The following is a 20,498-nucleotide window of genomic DNA, read 5'->3' as shown; positions in this document are numbered from 1 at the left end:
TGTATAGAAGGGCAGGATATCAACTGAAAGTTACTTTGGATCAAATAGGCATAACTAGGTTGAGCTCTTATACACATTTTTCCTTACTCATATGATATCTCATTTCTCGTAATCTTATTTTTAAGTTGTCCTAAACCTGTGGTGCGCAGGAAGTTGCTGAGGAGTCTATCTGCTTGAATTCGCAGAAGATTTGGCGATAAAGGTTGCATAAATTTGTCAGAGAACAGGCTCTTTAGGTACTAAATCCTCTCAAAACCTAAAGAAGTACCACTCATCTACTTTATTTCATTCTCTGACATGCATCTTCAAGTGCCAAATGTTATCTTCTTGGAAATTATATTCACTTAACTCTTTTAAGATAGGATGAGGGTATTCGGCACATTCAAATTCTTCATTCATTAGGACTTCCCTCGGATATTGCACTGCATATTTGCTCATTAAGTTCACAATTTATTAGCTAAAAGTTCTATCAAAGCTCGTATTTGGTCACTAAAGTGGGAAAAAACTTAGCAGATTGTTCAAATACTTTCATTTAGCCATATGCAAAATCGAGTACAATTTCTACACTAAACAAAACTTCTCACACTAGGTTTATTCTTTTGTTTGCATACTCCACTTTGAGGGATGTGGTCCGAAGAGAAGTATGAGCAAGCACGTCAGCAGTTGAGTCCACATTGCTTGACATCTGGTCCCTTGGTTTTGAGCACAAATGGATCAATTCGAACCCACAGCAAGGAAAAGATGGAGGCTAAAAGTATTGACCATATGACGACAATGGTTGGGGTCCTGTTCTGCCTACCCATAAGACCCTTGAGGAATGGATATAAATGAACAATGACCCAAAAAGCAAAGAAAAGCTTTCCAAACAGGGGACCCCACGATTGGTATCCGTTGTTGATGGCATCAGAGATACCGGCTACAACCCCAACCAAGTTGATTATGAGAATCGTCGTTGGAGGAATAAGGAGAGTAGTCCACTTGAAGGCATATAGCTCTCCAAAGTCGTCATCATCTGTTGCCTTAGATGTCACAGTAAAGTTGGTATCTATGCCAGCCAAAATCTTGAGAAGACCTTGCACTACAGCAAAAAGGTGGGCAGATATCCCTCCAATCACCCAAAATTGCTCATTTCTCCACCATTCCTCAATGCTTACTCCACTCCACCTTAGCTCGAGAATTCCCGTAGCAAAGATTGAGAGGAAAAGAGCAATGAAAAAGAGACTTGCTAAGGTGCTTATCTGCATCAATGAATTTAAGTTCAAGTCAACTGAATAACTTAGAAAGCAAGTAAGCTTGTGACATAATTAGCTACTTAGCTGCAACTGGTGCTAGAAGCGTTCCTAATTTTCACTTATGCCTTTAAGAAAAAAAATTGCATTCTTACCTCTGGCATTATGAATTTTCCAGTGAGCAAGCAGACAGCAGGGAGAGTACAGTAGGCAAGGAGAGGTAAGGAAGTGAAAGGGTAAACGGTTGTGTTAACATATGATAATCGTTCAAGCCACTTAAGCTTTCCCCCCTTGTGGCCATACCAAACTGGGCTGTGACGACTGAAAAAGATCTCAACGGAACCAAGAGCCCATCGAAGCACCTGGTTGAGACGATCTGACAGGTTGATGGGAGCAGACCCCTTAAACGCAGCTACTTTAGGCATACAGTAAACTGATCTCCAACCACGGCAGTGCATCTTGAAACCTGTTAAGATATCCTCTGTGATAGAGCCATAAATCCAACCCAGCTGCAAGTTGAAAAGCAGTTTCAACCAATCAAATGAGATATTTAGAAAGGTTATTACATTAGAGGTGGATTATGGTTCTTTATATATCTCAAGCTAGCTGCATATGTTACTGGTACAGAAAATTTTAAGCATTTATATCCTCTTTAATTCACAAACTGAAATATGCTTGTATCCATGCAATAGCATATATTCTCTAACCACAGTTTCTTTTCGTTAGTTTTAGTTTGCTAAAGAGTTTCTTGAATGTAATAGTCGAGCTATTAGAAGTACATCACAGCACTTATTGATAATATTACCTCCAAACCCCATTCTGTTTTGTCTTCATAGCCACAGCTGATCACATGGATAGCTTCCTTTAGCAAGGCTGCTGGGCTCGATGAAGGAGGGACCCCGCCTTCAATCATTAAAGTTGAAGTCACAAAAATTGCTGACTGGCCGAATTTCTTTTCAAAATTCATCTGGGACATTAATAGCTCTTTGTCATCGTCAAATCCTGAGGTAATAAAGAAAAAGAAAATAAGGGAAAAAATAATCTCAAGAGGATCTTATTAAACAAGCTGCTTAGGTTATCTTGAAAGTTGAAACTTAAAATTTTAGGAATATGACCTTGAGCATTTGCTGCATCTCCATTGACTTCACATTTATAACTATCAAGCTTCTTTTTGCGTCCGAAACATGGGCAACAGTCACAGCTGACCATTCTTGGACGCTTGGCACGTTTAGGAGGATTGTAGCCATATAAAGCTTGCCTTCTGAATACACATCCTGTGCCTACATATACTGGACCTTGTATTCCGTCTAGGCCTTTCATGTTAATCTGCCCAAGTAATAGAAGTAAGTTCACGGTAAAGCTAATCTCAAATAAGTTAAAGCAATTGACCATCACTTTATCTGTTTGCTATATTAAGTATTGTCTATAAAACATCTTCTCAATTCTAATGTATATTAGTTTTTTGGTAAGGGCCTTATGTGGCATATTTTGCTGGATCTTACATCAAAGAAGACTGTGTTTCGGTTGGCATATCTATCGTGCCTGTCTATTCCATCAAATCTTTGAGGAAACTGGACGAAGCAAACTTTTTTGCCCATTTGTGGGTCCATTAAGAAGCACATGGCTTCTCTGGCTGCCTTGCTGTTGTTTAGGTAGTGATCACAGTCCAAGTTAAGCATAAATGGTGCATTGGTAAGAACTCCTGAAACACGAACCTGCAATGTTCACATTGAGAAAATATTCTGTCATTTCTGCAAAAATTCTTGTCAAAATATCTGATGTAATGTGCATAATGTTTCTAAGTAGATGTGTATAACAATTTTGACTTGTCAGTATGTTTACCAGGGCATTCATAGCACCAGCCTTTTTGTGATGCTGGAAACCAGGCCTTTTTTCACGAGAAACATAAACAAGACGAGGGAGTTCATTTCCTTCCACGTCAGTTCCTCCACTTTGGCCTAAAAAGACTTGAATCATACCGGGATGGTCCCTTGTATTATTTCCCGGCCATGGTGTTCCATCTTGCATGATCCACCCTCCCGGAGGCATTTTAGTTGCTTTGGCAACTAGTGCATTGATTCTTACCTTGAATTCTTCATACTCTCTCTGTCAAGTACAATAACGTTTGTGATTTCGTGACTTGGTAAAGTTTTATATTAGCACTAAGCTGCAGATGAAATCGAGAGTTCAAGCTATACCTTCATTGCTCGTCTCTCCTTAACGAATGTTGGCTGGACTTTGTCCTTGAGATAATCGATTTTTTGAGAGAAGTAAAACTCTGGTGCTCGAGGCTCTATAGCAAACTTCTTGCAGAAGGGTACCCATTTTCTAGCGAATTCTGCAGTTTCTGATAGTGCTTCGAAGGTGCACATTGAAGCTCCATCATCAGATAGGTAGCATGAAGTTTTGTCAACAGGGTAATCCATTGCTAATATTGAGAGGATCGTATTAGCCGTAACAAGAGGAGGTTCCTTCATAGGATCCACTGTACTGACAAATATATCGACGGGGGCTAGCATGTTTGGTTCTCCTTCCCTCTCATACCTACATAAAAAAAATTGTGAAATATGTATTTCTCTAGTGGTAAAGTTTGTTAGAACTTTTAAGAAGCAACTCGGAAAATGATTTGACTTGTAATTGTGAAATTTATAATCTCATTCAGATTAGATTGCAAATATGATTTGTCATAGTTTCTCTTCTAGTAAGTTTTGCCTGAATGCTAAGCTCTTCCTCTTCCGTGGAACTTTAGTGTGGTTCCGTTAGTATCTAATATTGTACTTAGAGTATGGCATATTTTTGCGAAAACAAGGGTCACACATCGGCAATACTCAATTGGTTTTATGTCCATGCTTAAGCAGGACAATAGACTTGCAAAGATTTGTCACCTGAGAGAGAGACGATCAAGGTAAGTCTCACGGTCGATTGGGAACCATTTGGGGAACTGATCAAGGATCCAAGAGAAGGCAAACCAGATCTCACAGATGATAGAAGTTAGCCAGAGACCAATCGCGTCATGCACTGGATTCAGAATTCTGTAACGTAGGAAGATGGCCAGAATAAACAGCCTAGCCACAATCACCATCCGGTAAGGATTTATCTTGCTTGATGCTATTGGCACTTTTCTTGACAAAGGCTGTCTTGCTTCATCCACCCTGCATTTTCACATTGATTAGCGCTGAGTATGTTGCAGTTTCAATTAGCTAATTTTAAGCATTGAACTGATGGATTTGAGAAGAAATCACTGCAATCTAGTGAATCGGATATGCATTATCAACTAATAATCTACAGGACTAGATATACCAGAATTTTTTAGTGACTATAGATTTCTATACATCTATAAATGCCTTCTCATTTCAGCTAATTCATTCTTACTACTCCTGGCATGAACTTGTCATATGTAATCCTTTCACTTCCATTCATGTGAATGTGATTGAGAAAGAAGGGAGTGATTTTAAATAGTCAAATGCTAGTATATCTATCTCCAACCACAGGAAATAACCAAGACACAACCGAGATGCAGAGGTGGAGCTAGAAGTTCGAGTACGGGTTCAGCCAAACCCAGTAGCTTTTGCTTAAATAGTATATTTGTGTTAAAAAAAAATTAGAACCCAGTTATTAGCACTTCAAACGTTTCAAAATCCAGAACCCATAGAGTTGAAATCTTGGCTCCCCCTTTGCCTAGATGTGAGCATTTTGCATCGTGTAATTCCCATGCCTCAGTGTTATGGTTCAAGATATGTATTTGCATAATGTTTTCATGTTAAAGTTCAATGTTAACTACTTACATGGCCATATCAGGGTCAGCATAGTCATCATAGTCTTGCCCCAGATTTCCTTGCTGCAATTTCCAATCATCCATTCTTTCTTTCCACCCTCCCTCTTTCTTATCATCCCATCTTGCACTTCCAGGTTCGGAAGCTGGATACGGATGTATCCTTTTGTGAAGGGAAGATCCCAAAATCTGCTCTCCGTTTGCATGACTTGATATCGGGAATTCACCACTAACCTGTATCCATGAAATGCATTCATATCCAAGGTATTCAAAATTTTCTCTTATCTTAGAAATTCTTGGACTGATATTTTAATATTCGTACCGGATGTGAGCGGATTCCAGCAATGACAGGAGGGTACTGAGCGGAATCTTCATCTTCTGGTCCTCTTCCATAGGTCATCTTACCATGGAGAATGGTCTCAACAATATTTCTATTCTTGTTTTGCTCGTCATCAATTTTGAATTCGTGTTCAATATCATCAATATCTTCTTCATCTTCATCTCCCGCCACCCTTGGACTCCCTTCAAGACATCAAATACAATTTAAAACAAAAATTAAATAACACGAACAATTAACCAGAACAAGTTTGCATGGATGTGAATGTTTAATTCATCAAGATGTATGTGTATATACCTTTGAGACGTTTGTATCTGGTCTTGCACTGTGGACACTGTTGAGTTCCTTCCCTTCTCTCATACTCGTAGCATGGCCGGCACACAGGGAAACCACACTCATTGCAGGCCACAAAGAGATCACCATCCACTGTTAGTCCTATTTCATCCCCACATATCTCACAAACTTGTCCACTCAAATCCTTCAATGGCTTATGCTGCACCAAATATAGGACAAGAAAGAAAGTTAGAATCGGACGAAAAAGAAAAGCAAAGTCATCTTTTCCTTCTCTATATTTGATATTGAACATAAAGATATAACTTAAATGTAACACTGTGAGGGGTCGTTTGGTACAATGGTGGGATATCTTTGGATATCCCATGAGATTAGCTAACCCACCTTTTGTATGGGAAAACTAATCCCACCATTTTCGTGTAAAAGTTGTCCCGGGATTAGCTAATACCCCAAACCAAACATGGGACAAAATTAATCCCAATTCTATCCCGAGATTATTATCCTTATCCCATGTACCAAACGACCCCTAAGATTACTTCTATGCATGCACTCCAATGTTAACTTTGGACATTCCAAAAGAATGTTCCAAAGACATAATTACCTCTTCATGGCCATGAATGACGACGAGCTCGTTCCGGTTATGCGAACCAGCAACAAGACCGGCACTGGCTTCCATGGCAGAGGGAGGTGGTTGATATGATTCTAGTGAGAAATGGAGGGTGATGACAATGGTATATATGGTTTAAAGTTTACTTTTTAAATGAAAGAAAGAATGATGGAAGGTAAAATTAGTAGTACTAGTGTCATTTTCTATGTATCTTTCTTGTACCTAATATATGTCCATTCTATGGAAGATGTGTTGGTTGCAGAGTCTCCATTGCCTTTAAGCTAAGCTTCCTCAGTTTTTCAACAACCATGCACATTCTCTTTCTCTCTCTTCAACAGAATTTGCTAGTATAGCCAGCTCTTTGCTTAAGCTTTTCCTTTGGTTGGTTGTATTTTCATATTAGTCCCAATTTTTTTCTTATATTGCTTGAATGTCCTTTACTTTTGAGAATTACTATTATGAATCATTAATGTCAGATATGGCTTTTATTCAAAACATGATTAGTATAAAGGAGTTTTCCATTCTCTCTCTCTCTCTCTCTCTCTCTCTCACACACACACACACACACATACATATTAACAGATTTGCTAGTATGTCAGCTCTTTGCTTAAGCTTTTCCTTTGGTTGGTTGTATTTTCATATTAGTCCCAAGGTTTTTCTTATATTGCTTGAATGGTCTTTTACTTTTGAGAATTACTATTATGAATCATTAAATTTCAGATATGGATTTTATTCAAATCATGATTAGGATAAAAGTTTTTAGTAAGTCAAATTTCTTTCAATTGGAAAGCACACATTAATTTCTAATTTGGAAAGAAACTTATTGATTGGAGTCTAGGTTTTATTTTCTTTGTCGTTAAAAGAAGTTTTTTATGACAATTTTTTTAGAAGTGGAATATATAAGAAAATTGCATAAGTTTTTTAAGGGAGAAAGTCAACACTATAAATAACAGTGTGAAAGATACCGAAAAACTGAAGCTCTTATGTAAGTATTTTTGATTCTGTACTCAATAACTTTATTAACTCAAATCGTATCCAACGATACCTTAGAGCTTATCTGAAACTTAATCACATTCAATGATGTGATAGTAACCGTTTAAAATCATATTTGAAAAAAAATAAAAGTAACCCATTTATTTAGTAATTATTAAACAAAATAAATTGCAAAAGAAAAACTACCATGAAGAAATAATTTAATTTCACCCAGATTTTTGTTCTCATATTGAAGTTACTCAACCAGATTTTACAGGTAGTTTGGTTTGAAGACGGGATAGGTAAGATATTCACATTATTAGAGGAAATGTTATAGTATACAAAAATTAATACTCCTTCGTTTCATTTTATATGATCGTGTTTGACGGTCTCATAATTAGATATTAATTAGTAATGATGGAAGAATATTCTAAAATAGTGGTCGTGAAAGAGAGAAACATATTCCATTAATGTTAAGATATGACTACTTCAATAATTTAATTTCTTGAAAGTTGCAAATGTCGTATAGAAATAGAATTATGTTAGATATCTTGAGAACTAATAAAACAAAAAAAGTATCATATAATTTAGAAGCGGAATGAATGTTTCAAACTTAGCGAACAGAAAAACCTTAGTACTAAAAAGGAAGAAAATAACCACGATTAAATATCTTTGAAATCGATCCTATATTTGAATGCCAACAAGAAATATCGTTAGAGGATGCTTAGGCTTCAAGTACTTCTATATAAAGTTTCCCACAAAATAAGCTATTGAAAGTGTAGCTAGAAAACTAATTGATAGCTCATCATTCTGATAGGAAAGTCCCTCCTTTGGTATAAAACTCTAACCATACAAAAATGAAAAGGAGAAAAAGAGAGTACCCAAATTCTCTCTCTTTTTTTGGCAAAGGTAGTGTTGTGTCCGAGTCAGCTTGCGCATCTCGACTGGATATCTGTTACTTCCCACCAGTATAGGTACTAGATAATACAGGAATTGAATAACTCCATTCACTATAACTTAAAACCATTCTCCTCTTCATCACTTTGGCCCGGAGCTAGTCTAGGGTGTAGGTGCATAGGCTCGGATAGGTGGTAAGCGATCCCTCTCCTTATTTTGTAGTAGGGCGATTGGATGGCAAGGGAACACAAGTCTCATTCTACTTGGGATTTTGTATTTGGAGATAGAGAGCGGGGTCCAAAATAGCATGATGTCTTTGTCCGGAGCTTCCGGCCCATCAAGCTCTTCAAGAGGTGGAACCGGCCCAGACCGGGCAGACCTAGGGAAAAAGGTCACCCAGCATTTTTACATCTGCTGGATATTTGAACCCTTATCTGCTATGGTCCATTCTACCTTTGATTGACCGATAGGCCACACCCCTGGATACTTAGAGAATATTCAAATTCCTCATGTCATTGCGTGAAATATAACAAGTGAAGTAAAGCTCAACTTACTTCAACTTTACCTATTAGATGTTACTACAAAAACTTGAATGTTTCTTGCTACTGTTACAGACACTACACAAGTGTATATCCTATTACAGGCTTGTATTTGACTAATTCTATACAAGACATATATCAGGGTGGCATCTCACATTTCACTTTAGAAACATATGCATATGATTATCTGCTAATAAATTCATCTGATGCTCAAACACTGGCTGAAACTTCAGTTGCTGATTTTTCCTTTTTCTTCGGTTGCTCTTGACCTTTCTGTACAATAGCCTTATTCGGTACCAATACTATGAACATGTTCCTATCCCTGAAACTTTTGTTCTCCTCAGTTGCAAGCTGCGAATGGCACCATAATATAAGACGTTAACTAGCCGGAGAGGGAAAAAGAGTTAGATTACTACTTCACGCGAACTAATTGAAATCCTGCATGCACCAAACCTACCTCGCCAATGTCATTCTGAAAACGCTTTATTAGCTCAATAGCATTATTTCTGAACTCATTTTCACGGCCTTTTAAGTTCACTATGATTTTTACCTGCAGGAATTAACAATAAGTAACGTTTTAAACATTAAACCATCAAATTCGCTAAAGCGCTGCATGCTGAAATACAAGATTCCGAGCTACCTTGTCACCGTCTTTCAAAAACTTCTGAGCAGCTCTCAAACGCACTGAATAATCATGAGAATCAATATTGTAACTGCAATAATATTCAAGAGAACTTTCAGATACCAGGAAAGGAGGCCAAAACAAACGAGGGAAAATAGGGTAAAAGATGTACCATGCCGCAACATATTAGTAAAGATTAGCGCTACAACCGTAAAAGATGTGACCTACTAGGTTTACTGGTCTTTTTTACTTCAGAGAACATTGATATTGAAGCAGTTACCATGTGTTAAAACCTAACAATATAACTAACTTTTCTTGCTGGTAAATATGTCAAGCAATTCAACTAAAGCAAAGAGAAATACAAATATTGGAAATTCCCCCTTTTACCATTGAGAAAGCCTATTAACACAGAGAAATGGGAAGAAAACTTCATGCACTTTTTTTCATAGAGGCTAAATCGACAGAGCAGCAATCACTTTAGAGACGGAGGAAAAGGCTACACAGCACAATTGTTGACACAAAAGAGTAGTGTGCAGATGAGAATAACCGTTTCTGAAGACTTACAACTCTGAAAAAGGTGAAAAAAATGCAAGACCTATGGTGTGTGAGGTTCAAAAGGACTTACTGGTCTTCTGAAAAGGAGAAACGAAAGGTAAGTCACCGTAACTAGAATTTCATGTGTCAAGTCATAATAGCCATTTCTTTTCATAGACAAGTCGTAGATACTTGTAAAGAGTTAAATGCTTACGATGAGCTCTCAGAGCCACTCCTTAGTAAACATCCAAAACTAGTTAACTCCATGTTGATCCACATCAATATCAATAAACACATTAGGCAACTAGTTCATGATTATTACTTCTCCTTAAATTGAGGATACCTCAGAAGAGTCGATGTACACAGACGAACAATGAGTTAGATTATGCCTCCGGTACTATCTTCTAACATAGCTAAAATATACTCTCTCTGTCCCAATTTATGTGTTATACTTTCTTTTTTAGTCTGTCCCAAAGAGAACGCCATACCTCCTTATTTAGAAAAAATTTAACTTTAAACTTCCTACTTTACCCTTAATGAGATGATTTTATAGCCACACACTTTAGACCACAAGTTTCAAAAGTCTTCATTTCTTTCTTAAACTCCGTTCCGAGTCAAACAATGTCACATAAATTGGGAAGGAGAGAGTATGTTTTCTCAATAAGTAAATAAAGAATCTAATAGCTAAAATATTTTCCTTTCCTAGTTTACCAAGGATTTTTCACATTTGCTCAACTCTCACAAAATCTCATGCTCTCTCTATCTTCTCTAAAACTCTGAAATTCCAGGATTTCACTTTCTTAGCCATCAAGGAAAAGGTTTTCAAGGTCCATGTCTTTACTCAAGCCAAAGCAGATGTGACTTATATTTCTCTGTTATCTTTTCAGTCTTATGTTAGTTTAGCAATTTACTCGTCACAGTCTCATTTTATATTAAATCAAAATGATTTAAATTCAGAAGGTAAAATCAACAAAGAAGTACAAAAAGGCTTCTATTGTTAGTGTATGCCCCATTCGACATAGTCAGATGGAAGCCAACAAATTAGAGACACATCTCTGGATTTTATGAATGAACAAATTGATGCCTGATTATTTTGCATTTGTATATGATATCAGCCGATGGTTTTTCAAGTCTAGAGGCACTTCATTCTTGCTGTTCTAGTGTTAGTATTATATATATGCATTAAATGATTTTGATATTCTCACCTCTCGGCCCAATCGCAACGCTAATGATAAGAATTTATTTTAAGATAACTGCAACTCAAATGAATTATTTCCAGGAAAGAAGGCACATCCAGAGACTACAGAAAAACCATAAACAATACAGAATAAAACTTTAAATACTGAACCACCAAAAACAAACTAAAGGAGAAAATATGGCCATAGTGTTAAAGCTTTTCACCAAGTGGCCATCTAATGAAGGACTAGGAAAAAAGCTAAACATTTTCTCTTATAAACATCAGCGCTAGGTATACATGATATGGAACCTTACCCCATTTTGAGCTCCTTCAAATCCATGCGGCTGGCTGTCATTTAAAAGAAAAAATTCATCCGTAAAAGGAAGTTAAAATGGGATCTATATTTCAAATGAAAAGCAAACCTCTAAAAGGCAAGACATGTACCGGCATTTTTCTTTTGCTGCTCCTTTTTCTTCTTTTGCAGTTCATACTTATACTTACTGCCAAAAACAAAGCAAAATATCAATGTACTGACCTCTTAGTAATTAAAAATAATAAGAAACCCGTGAAAAAGATCATTGCATCTAGTCAGCATACAAACGACCTAAAATTGATATGCAGATAATAATTTGCACTATAACGTAATAGTCAAGCAAAAATAACACAGCATAATACCTATGATCGTAATTTCTAACCCACCTAATTCAAGCCAAATAGTATGCTTTTCGAAACTTGCTTGGTTTTATATGATTTTCGCAGTTTCATACAAGCTCGGCTTCTGGTTTAAGAAATACTCTTAACCCAGTTTGGTAAAAAAGAATCAAAATTCCAGCTCAAGCAGATCGTATTTCATGATTTTTACTCTTTCATTCTATTCCCAAGAACACAAAAACAATTATACAACGCTACGGAATAGTAAACACTCTTAAGTCTTATACTAGTAACAAGTTCATGTAAAACTACGACTAATGAAACGGAACAAAGGGCATACCAATTACTCTTATTAGATGTTTCAAGCTACAAATTACGACCTTAATGACTCATATGGCTTATACTCAAATTCTGCACGTGTGTAACTAGATCATTCCAGGAATCAAGAAGTATCTGTCATGATTGAAAATCAGAGACAACAAAAAACTTCTGATGGATATATCTTACTTGTAATCCATCATTTTGACAACCGGCGGATCTGCTTCTGGAGATAGAATCACCTACAAACATCCGCCAAAGAAAGAATAATATAATCAAACCAATATTAACTTTATCCTAATCAGTATTCTGGATAAGCTACTCTTCGTCTAGCTCAACCTAGGATAGAACTTCTGTTGACCACTAAATACATCATCTTGCATTTCAATTTTTTTTTCCTGCAAGTAATGTACTCCCTTCTAACCAGGGGCGGATCCACCGTTACAGTACCAGTTCATCTAAACCCAATATTTTCGACATGGAGCACAAATTTATACGTAAAAGTTCACTAAAATTGCAACAAATAGAAGATATGAACCCATTACTTTAAAAATATAATGGGTTCATGCGAAGAATTTTAAAGGTTGGACCCATAGAGTTTAAATCTTCAAAACGCCTTTGCTTCTAACTACACCTAATAACCTGAAGCAATATTATTCTCATCTTCCTGTAAACCCCCACTCCCACCCCTCCCACCCCACCCCAAAAAAATACCAGTACAGAGTATATTATTTTTCTTCTTGGAGCTTCATAACTGCAGTCAACTTTGCCTAGTTTAACACATATAACTGCATTATATTTTACCATATTTTGAATAAAATTCTTTTCTTGACTCCACATTATTTTTTACCATACAACACAAGATTACTAGCACAAACGCCGCGCAATAGAGGACTACATTATCACAGTTGACGGATACTTTATTATCCCCATAAGCACAAAACTTGAAGAAAAAAGTTACATACAATCAATTCAGTCTTTCAGAGACATACCAAGTCAAGGCTTGCATCCTCAGCTTTCTGAAGAGCTTCCATTTTTGACACTATCCCCAGCTATATAAGAAAAACCAATTAAACAAAATCAATGATTAATAACAACTATGAAACCAACACAAGAAGCAAATATGAAATTAGACTAACCATGTTCTGCTTTTCATCAATGAGCCTAACCTTGTCTGACCTATTTCAAAGCACCACAAAAAAACTAAAAAAGTTAACATCTCTAACACAAGCCCAATACATTTCAACATTTAAAAAGAACATTTAATATCACAATAACTAAGAAAACCAAAAAAAGGACATGAGTTTCCTCTAAACATTACAACAAGCTGAGCGCACAACAGAAGAAACTAAAATAAAGTTTACATCTTTAACAAGAACCTAATACATTTTAAAATTAAACAAAAACATTTAATATGAAAATAACCAAAAAACTCTATCAAAAAGCAAAATGGATATAAGAATTTCACATAATGTTACTCAAGCTGAGTGCATAACAAAAGAACATGTGGAATACCTAATAGAGGAAATATCAAGGGCTTCATCATCATCAGAACGTGGGGGCGGCCGGAAGTTACCACGGCCGCCTCCGCCGCCGTAGCGGGCGGAGACAGTGGCAGCATAATAGATAAGGGAGGAGCAAGAACGGAGCTGAGGAAGGTGAAAACGGAGGCCACAAAGAGAAGAATTAAGAGAAGGAAGAAAAAGGGGTTTAGTATTTGGTTTAGAGGAAATGGTGGGTGTGAGAGTGAAGGTGGTAAGACCCGCCATGGATGATGGTGGGTGGGTGGGTGGGTGGTTTTACAGAGAGAGTTAACACACAGTGTGGTGGATCTTATCCATAGGTGCTTTTGCTCTTGAGGCTTGGCTACAAGTCTTTTTGTTTGGTGATATTTAAGGGTCCACATATTAATGGGTTGGATTATAAATATTTTAGGTCATTGGTCAATTTGGGTTGAGCCAAGTTAACCTATTATATTTTAGGGATTTTTATATTTCTATACCATATAGAAACCTTATTACCCTTAATGTTTAAGGTTTGATATAATTATATTTAGTGTACCAAATTACCAATTCTATACCATAGTGTATTTTAAGAGTACAATTAATGCAGCATATATCCTTCCTTAATTCAAGGTACCAAAAATGGGCCGTTTTTTTTTTTCTGTATCTTTTAGCAGCTTCACCGTTTCTGAAAACTTTGGCCCCAATTTCACTGCAAAACATCAAAATAGGAAAATATTTTTATTGTTTTCTTAAAGAAGGAAAAAGGAAAAGAATGAACTAGATGTAAATAGACGCATACCATGCTCACGAATTCTATAAGCATAACTTTTTGCCTTCTTTCCCAATTTCCTCTTCTGCATAATTATAGCAGAATCATCTTGACCTGCAATTAATATCAATGTATAAAAGAGTTAGGAAAAATGAGTTTTGTTTAATTTTCCTGTTTTTCATAAATATTCTGGACATACTTGGTTTTGACTAAAATTCAGATTGAAACTCGAAGAAGAACAAGACATATTGCAAAAATTTGTAGACCGTTTTTTGCAGAAGATTTTGTAGAAATTTTAGTCGTTTTGGATTTGTGAAAACAGAAAACAATGCATCTACAATCAGAATACAGATAATCTACAATTTATCTACAAACTGGATACATTGAATTTTAATATCCCAATTCCCATTTCAATTGTAGATAATTTGTAGATATAGTGAAAATTTTGTAGTCATCCATTTTAGGATGTCAGACATTTTGAAATCAACAATTTCTAATCATAGATTGTAGTTTATTTTTTGTCGTATAAATATAGTAACTTTGTAGATAATTTTGAAAACAACATTGCTTTATTCTTTCATTAAACTGATTTGTAGTTTAATTGTAGGCAAATGTAGTAATTTTGTAGATAATACTGTAAAACCATAATTCTATGCAATTTTGAACTATACAAACTTGCACTTGTGATATCGTTGGTGATTGTCAATTCAATATTGAAATCTCGTACACTTATACATAACGAATATGAACCTAAGTTTTTATTCTCCTTTTTGGTCTCCATATACACACGAACCCCCATATCATTCTAAACTTGTTCGTTTTTTGGATTTCTAGATTGAGAGAAAAAAAGATAAGAACAGATATATGATCGCCAATTTGATTTCTGAAAACGACGAAGAACAGAATATAACAATTTTGAGTTGTTGAATCTCGAAGATTTATTCTACAATTTGAATTCAGTTTGTTGAAGCTGTTCGTAGTTGAGTCTGTTCGTACTTTTTGAAGTTGTTCGTACTTTTTTTTTTTTTAATTTTTGAATTGTAGTTTAAGAGAAAAATACGCAGATGAGAAATCTCCTTTCCGTTTCAAAAATTGAATTTAATGTAGAATCAATCAATCCCAAGATTCTTTCCTGATTTTTAGCGCGTTTTTAAGGGAATATTCTGCCTTTTTAATACCTAATAAACGAAAGGTACAGAAATTATAGGAATACTAGGCGGGTAATTTAGATACTATGCACATATTTGGTAATAAAGTTTCATATATGGTATAAGAAGGAAAAAATCCCTATATTTTATAGCTCATTCTGACCCATTAAGCAGCCCAAATACAACCCATGAAACTCACCAAAAATAAAAGTTATCTCAACCCAACTTATATAGAAATTTATTTAGTTGTCCCAATTTTATTTTATTTTTTATTTTTTTTTTTATATTTTCAATTTTATGTTCTTTTGTTTTTCTGCACCATCCGTACCCCACCCCACCCACCATCCCCGCAAAACCCTCCCCTCAAAAAAAATATTTTTACTTTTTTTTTATATTTTTAATTTTCTATTTTTATTTTCTGCACCAACCATCCCCCCCCCCCCCCCCCCCGTGAAACAACCCTCCCCTTAAAAAAATTTTAATTTTACTTTTTTGTTTTCTTTGTATTTTTAATTTTCATTTTTTTTTTCTGCACACCCCCTCCCCCCCCCCCTGCAAACTCCTAAAAAAAAATATATTACTTTTTTTTTATTATTTTTAATTTTTTTTTTCGTTTTTTTGCACTACTCAACCCACTCCACCCCTACCCCAACCCCCAAAAAAAATTTCAACTTACACATTTTAAGGTAAAAGACTTTTTTTTATTCAAGATAAAAAATTTCAACTTACACATTTTAAGGTAAAAGACTTTTTTTTATTCAAGATGAGCATGGTTCTAAAACATGGGTCAAGTTGGGCGGGATGGGTTATGACCCATTGTTTAGCCCATCTTGACCCATCCCATCTTAGCCCAAGTACACTTTGGGCTGGATTGGGCAATGACCCATTTATTAACCTAACCCATCTTGACCCGCCCAAATTCAGCGCAACCCGCCCATTTGCCACCCCTAAGGACATATAGGTAAAGATCTCTTCAGGCTATTGTGACCCAAAGACAGTGGACTTGGGCCTGATGATAAAGTCGGATTGTTGACACAGCAGAGCAGAAAGCCCAATATTTACCGGGCCGAGCTATCTCATTAGCATTTGCCCAACTTCCCCGAAACCCTACTATAAACTTTCTAGGGTTTTAATGCAGCAGACAGCAGCAAAGACTCTTCTCCGCCGAAGGTGAACTGCTCTCTCCTTATTCTCTCTATCATTATTTACAAACACAAAAATCATGCGAAATGTATTGTTTTAACTATTAAATTCAGTGCAACAGGTGAATAATCAGAGAAAAAGAAGAAATGGGCGCAGGTGTAGTAGCCGCCCCGGTGGATGCAAGCGCAGAGAATAATGTTCACAGCGATGTTATGCTTTTCAATTGCTGGACCTACGACGATGTTCAGGTACCTTCCATTTCTCTTAATTCCTTTTAAGTAACTCATTTTTTCATAATGACATATTTATTGTTGCTAAAAACTCCTTCCTTTTCCTAGAATCAAGCTGAATGTACTTCCTTTAAATTATACTATGTTGCTCCACTTAGCACTAGAAGTTCTCTACAATTTATCTGCTGCTATATAGATATCTCTACAAGACTGAGAGGCTTCTAGCAAAAATTGGTGTCCCTTACCTATGTAGATCCTTTGCCATATTATTCGTTCATCTGCACTGAATCCAAGAGATTTACGTCTTTTTGGACTGCGCATGTCCATGTGATTTTAGGTTTACCTGTCCCTGTTTAGATGACGTTCACTCAGCATGGTTGCACTTCTATTGACTGGTACCAGATAAACAAATTAGCTAATTCTGGGGAATGGGAGATTAGGAGGGTAATATTATGTGCTTTGCTGTTAGTTCTATTCCATGAAAACTGGTGTGTATTCAGTAAAAGTGTGTAATTCTTTCTCAACAACATTCCTGAAGTGGAGAACATTTTGTTAGAATTATAAATTTAATAATTAACAGACACTGGAGAGAAATAGAAAATGAAGAGTGTTAAGTAATACTTAGATGATTGTTACTTTTGTTTCTGCCTTTTATACTTGAGTTTTATTTTTAAGTTCCTCTATTAGCAAGGCTGAAACATATCTTGAATACAATTTAAAAGTTCTCTCTAACTATGATCTCACTTTTTGGTGAAGATCAATGACATCTCTGTTGAGGATTACATCACAGTAACTGCTTCCAAGCATCCGGTTTATATGCCACACCAAGGCCCAGTGTTTTGGGATATGGGGCCAAACCCTCTTCTCTCTTTCGCCCATCTACCTCGGCTGCCACCCTCATAGTCCTCAATCTTTGGCACATCTGGATCGGGATCGGCGGAAACTCACTCCCGGCATGTCCAATAGTGATCTTTTGGCCATTGAAAGGGCACCCAACGGTAAACCATGGTTTACTGACATCAGGGAATATATTGAACACCAAACGTATCCCAAACATGCAACGGAAAATGATAAGAAGACAATCAGGAGGTTGGCAATGCAATTCGTTGCGCGGGGATGCGATTCGCCAAGCTGGGGCAAATCTTTCCCCTATCTCTAAAGGGGTTCGACTCAATACTCTTGTGTGTATCCTTTGGCCACCAATCTAGCCTTCAACCCCTCAACAGCTCCATCAGCTTTTTGTTGACTTTATAGACCCACTTGTAGCCCACTATTGATTTCCCTAGAGGAAGAGAGACTCAATCCCAAGTAGCAAACCATTCTAGTGCTACGATCTCTTTCTGCATAGAGCTGCCAGCAGGGTTGAGATTGGTTGATCGGAAAGCTCAGGCAGGAGTAGGACATTCCATACAAATCTTTCTGATCCGCTGGATGGCGGCTCAAGATCAGCCTCATGAAAACCTTATATTCCCTGAGGAGGTTCTACCACGTGGAAACGCTCTTTAATGGAACTTTAGCCTTAGCTGGTTCCCTCGGAGTTGAGTTATAGTTAGCAGATGGGATCTAATTCATTAGAGGAAGGGATGGTGATTAACTGATAGAACCTCTTCTCTATTGTTGAGAGGCTCACCAACTCTCTTATGATGCATGGACGGAACAATGGGAAGAAGCTAATGGATGTCCGCATCATCAAGCATGCAATGAAGATCATTCATTTGTTGATTGACCATAACCCAATTCAAGTAATTGTTGATGCTGTCATCAACAGGTGCGCACTGATGACGGGCGCTTAATTGATCCATATATTCTTCTATCTTTATTTTTAGGGTAACAATGGGCCCATCTTTGCATCAAATGTTGTTTCAGTATTTGCAGATATTGGTTTGGCCATCCATATTTGCAAATACTGATATTGAGTATCCAAAATGCTGGTGGATCATTTGAATACTAGTTTGACTAATTTCAAATAAAATAATAATTTTTGCTAACAAATATTCAACTTTCTTCAACTGTTTTTTCTAAGTGAAGTTCATGTCTACCATATATGCAACTCGTATTGGTTCAGTTGGTGTTGTGAGGCGTCAGGCTGTTGATATTTCTCCACTTAGCCGTGTTAACCAGGCCATTTATTTGCTAACAACCGGTGCACGTGAGAGTGCTTTCAGGAACATCAAGACCATAGTTGAGTGCCTTTCAGATGAACTCATCAATGCTGCAAAGGGTTCTTCAAACAGGTAAAAGGATTGAGATTTTGAGTGTTCACGCATCTTAGAAAATTATAGATATATTTCAAACTTACTGCTTCGTTATAAAATAGTATACTTGATTGGTGAACCTTTTTTTCCAAATCACTTTCTTTGGATGTTTGCAACTTATTTGCTTACTACTGTGGATTATGTTTGTTTCTGCAGCTATGCCATTAAAAAGGATGAGATTGAGAGGGTTGCCAAGGCCAACCGTTGAAGAGGTCGATATTGGAGAACTATTTACAAGACAGTTTTGGGTTGTCATTTTCTCATTTCTTTTGTCATGTAGTATTTTAGCCTGTCATGGAAATGAAAGGATCCAATTATCAGCATCTGCTATTCCTTGTTGAGTTAATTTCTTGGATTATTTTACGTGTTTAAACTTGATATGCTTGGAATTGGTATAGATGTTAAAATTTGAAGTTCCTTTCGTCGGGTTCTCAGCATTTTTTTTAAAAAACTTAATATGCTTGGAATTGTTATAGATGTTAAAACATGAAGTTCCTTTGGTGTTTTTATGTGTGCCTGAGTGCTATTGTTGACCCTGAATGTGGTCGATGCTTTCATATATTTAACATAATGTCAAGATAATTCCTTGGGCATGTCACTTCTTGATTTGAAACTTGCCGAGATTAGCTATGCTCTATTCATGTTACTTTTGTAGTCATCTCAATCTGGTACTGCGTATGTTTATTAAGGTGAATTGAGATTTTCTAAAACTATGTGTTTTACGACATCCATTGGATATGCAGGTCTATTTAGGATATAAGCCTGTAAATTCCATAACAACAGTTTAGTTTTGATCCTTGCTATATGCATATAAGGATTTTGATTCTACCAAAAGGAGAGTAAACTCTGTATTCACGATTAATGACATTAAACAATTTTGTTAGTCTAATCTTATCAAATTCTATTATTGGATATATGGATCTATCTTTTATAAAGGACTATTGAAAAAAGTAGAAATGTTTGGACAAAAGAAAGTGATGGATGTGAAAGGAATGTTAGTACTGAAAGAAAAAATCATGGAGAAACTCAGTCAAACATTTACCAATGTTTTAGAAAAGAAAATAGTGCATAAATTAGAGAGGAATGAGTCATCTATCAAGATTAGTCACACAAGGTTACCTAACACAAACAAACACGGAAAAATAGCAAAAATGAGACAGAAAGAATCCCACATTAACAATAAAAACGAAGACATGTAAACTGACTTTTTACATGCCATAAAGACCAAGTAAACAACCTAAAAAACTCCATTGTTTTTTACATAAACTTCATTTCAATGTTAATCAACTTCCAAACGAAGCAGCAGAAAGAAGCAACCCCAGTGAAGAAAATAACCATATTCAAGGGAGAAAAAGAAGCAATAGTAGTAGTACAAAGTTTGTTGGTGTAAGTCTTCAGGGAAATGGACAGCTAAAGATTAAAGGCACAACATAGAAAATAAGGATGTGGCTTGGAACTTTTGAAACTGCTGAGGATGCTGCTCGTGCTTAGGATCAAGATGC

General features: G+C 36.3%; 2 protein-coding genes and 1 pseudogene across 2 annotated transcripts; 1 reads left to right on the top strand and 2 right to left on the bottom strand.

The window, feature by feature from the left end:
* On the bottom strand, positions 373 to 6,411 carry LOC109234527 (cellulose synthase A catalytic subunit 7 [UDP-forming]). Its single transcript, XM_019400549.1, has 12 exons — positions 6,231 to 6,411; positions 5,636 to 5,831; positions 5,324 to 5,523; positions 5,015 to 5,235; positions 4,115 to 4,381; positions 3,428 to 3,773; positions 3,072 to 3,335; positions 2,732 to 2,944; positions 2,345 to 2,555; positions 2,035 to 2,231; positions 1,385 to 1,738; positions 373 to 1,238 (listed from the first exon to the last, which is right to left on the bottom strand). The coding sequence occupies exons 1-12, from the start codon at positions 6,303 to 6,305 to the stop codon at positions 657 to 659; spliced, it is 3,126 nt and encodes a 1,041-aa protein (XP_019256094.1). The 5' UTR covers positions 6,306 to 6,411; the 3' UTR covers positions 373 to 656.
* LOC109234526 (translation initiation factor IF-3) lies at positions 8,601 to 13,834 on the bottom strand. The gene is made up of 9 exons (XM_019400548.1): positions 13,462 to 13,834; positions 13,086 to 13,125; positions 12,939 to 12,998; positions 12,136 to 12,188; positions 11,422 to 11,477; positions 11,292 to 11,325; positions 9,285 to 9,357; positions 9,102 to 9,194; positions 8,601 to 8,995 (listed from the first exon to the last, which is right to left on the bottom strand). Exons 1-9 carry the CDS (start codon positions 13,713 to 13,715, stop codon positions 8,855 to 8,857), a joined length of 804 nt encoding a protein of 267 aa, XP_019256093.1. The 5' UTR covers positions 13,716 to 13,834; the 3' UTR covers positions 8,601 to 8,854.
* Positions 16,658 to 19,204, top strand: LOC109235067 (annotated as a pseudogene).

The sequence above is a fragment of the Nicotiana attenuata genome, chromosome 11, assembly GCF_001879085.1.
Source record: "Nicotiana attenuata strain UT chromosome 11, NIATTr2, whole genome shotgun sequence".
NCBI lineage: Eukaryota > Viridiplantae > Streptophyta > Magnoliopsida > Solanales > Solanaceae > Nicotiana > Nicotiana attenuata.
Note: the sequence above shows the minus strand (reverse complement) of the source record. Positions and strands in the feature narration are given on the sequence as shown.

Excerpts from the sequence above, each read along its gene's own strand:
- LOC109234526 (XM_019400548.1), bottom strand. The coding sequence starts at position 13,715 with ATGGCGGGTCTTACCACCTTCACTCTCACACCCACCATTTCCTCTAAA. Across the intron at positions 12,999-13,085 it reads TTGATGAAAAGCAGAACATG|CTGGGGATAGTGTCAAAAAT; the intron begins GTTAGTCTAATT and ends TTTCTTATATAG. Across the intron at positions 9,358-11,291 it reads TTGAAGGAGCTCAAAATGGG|TTACAATATTGATTCTCATG; the intron begins GTAAGGTTCCAT and ends ATATTATTGCAG.
- LOC109234527 (XM_019400549.1), bottom strand. The coding sequence starts at position 6,305 with ATGGAAGCCAGTGCCGGTCTTGTTGCTGGTTCGCATAACCGGAACGAG. Across the intron at positions 2,556-2,731 it reads GAAACACAGTCTTCTTTGAT|ATTAACATGAAAGGCCTAGA; the intron begins GTAAGATCCAGC and ends TTACTTGGGCAG. Across the intron at positions 2,232-2,344 it reads AGATGCAGCAAATGCTCAAG|GATTTGACGATGACAAAGAG; the intron begins GTCATATTCCTA and ends TTATTACCTCAG.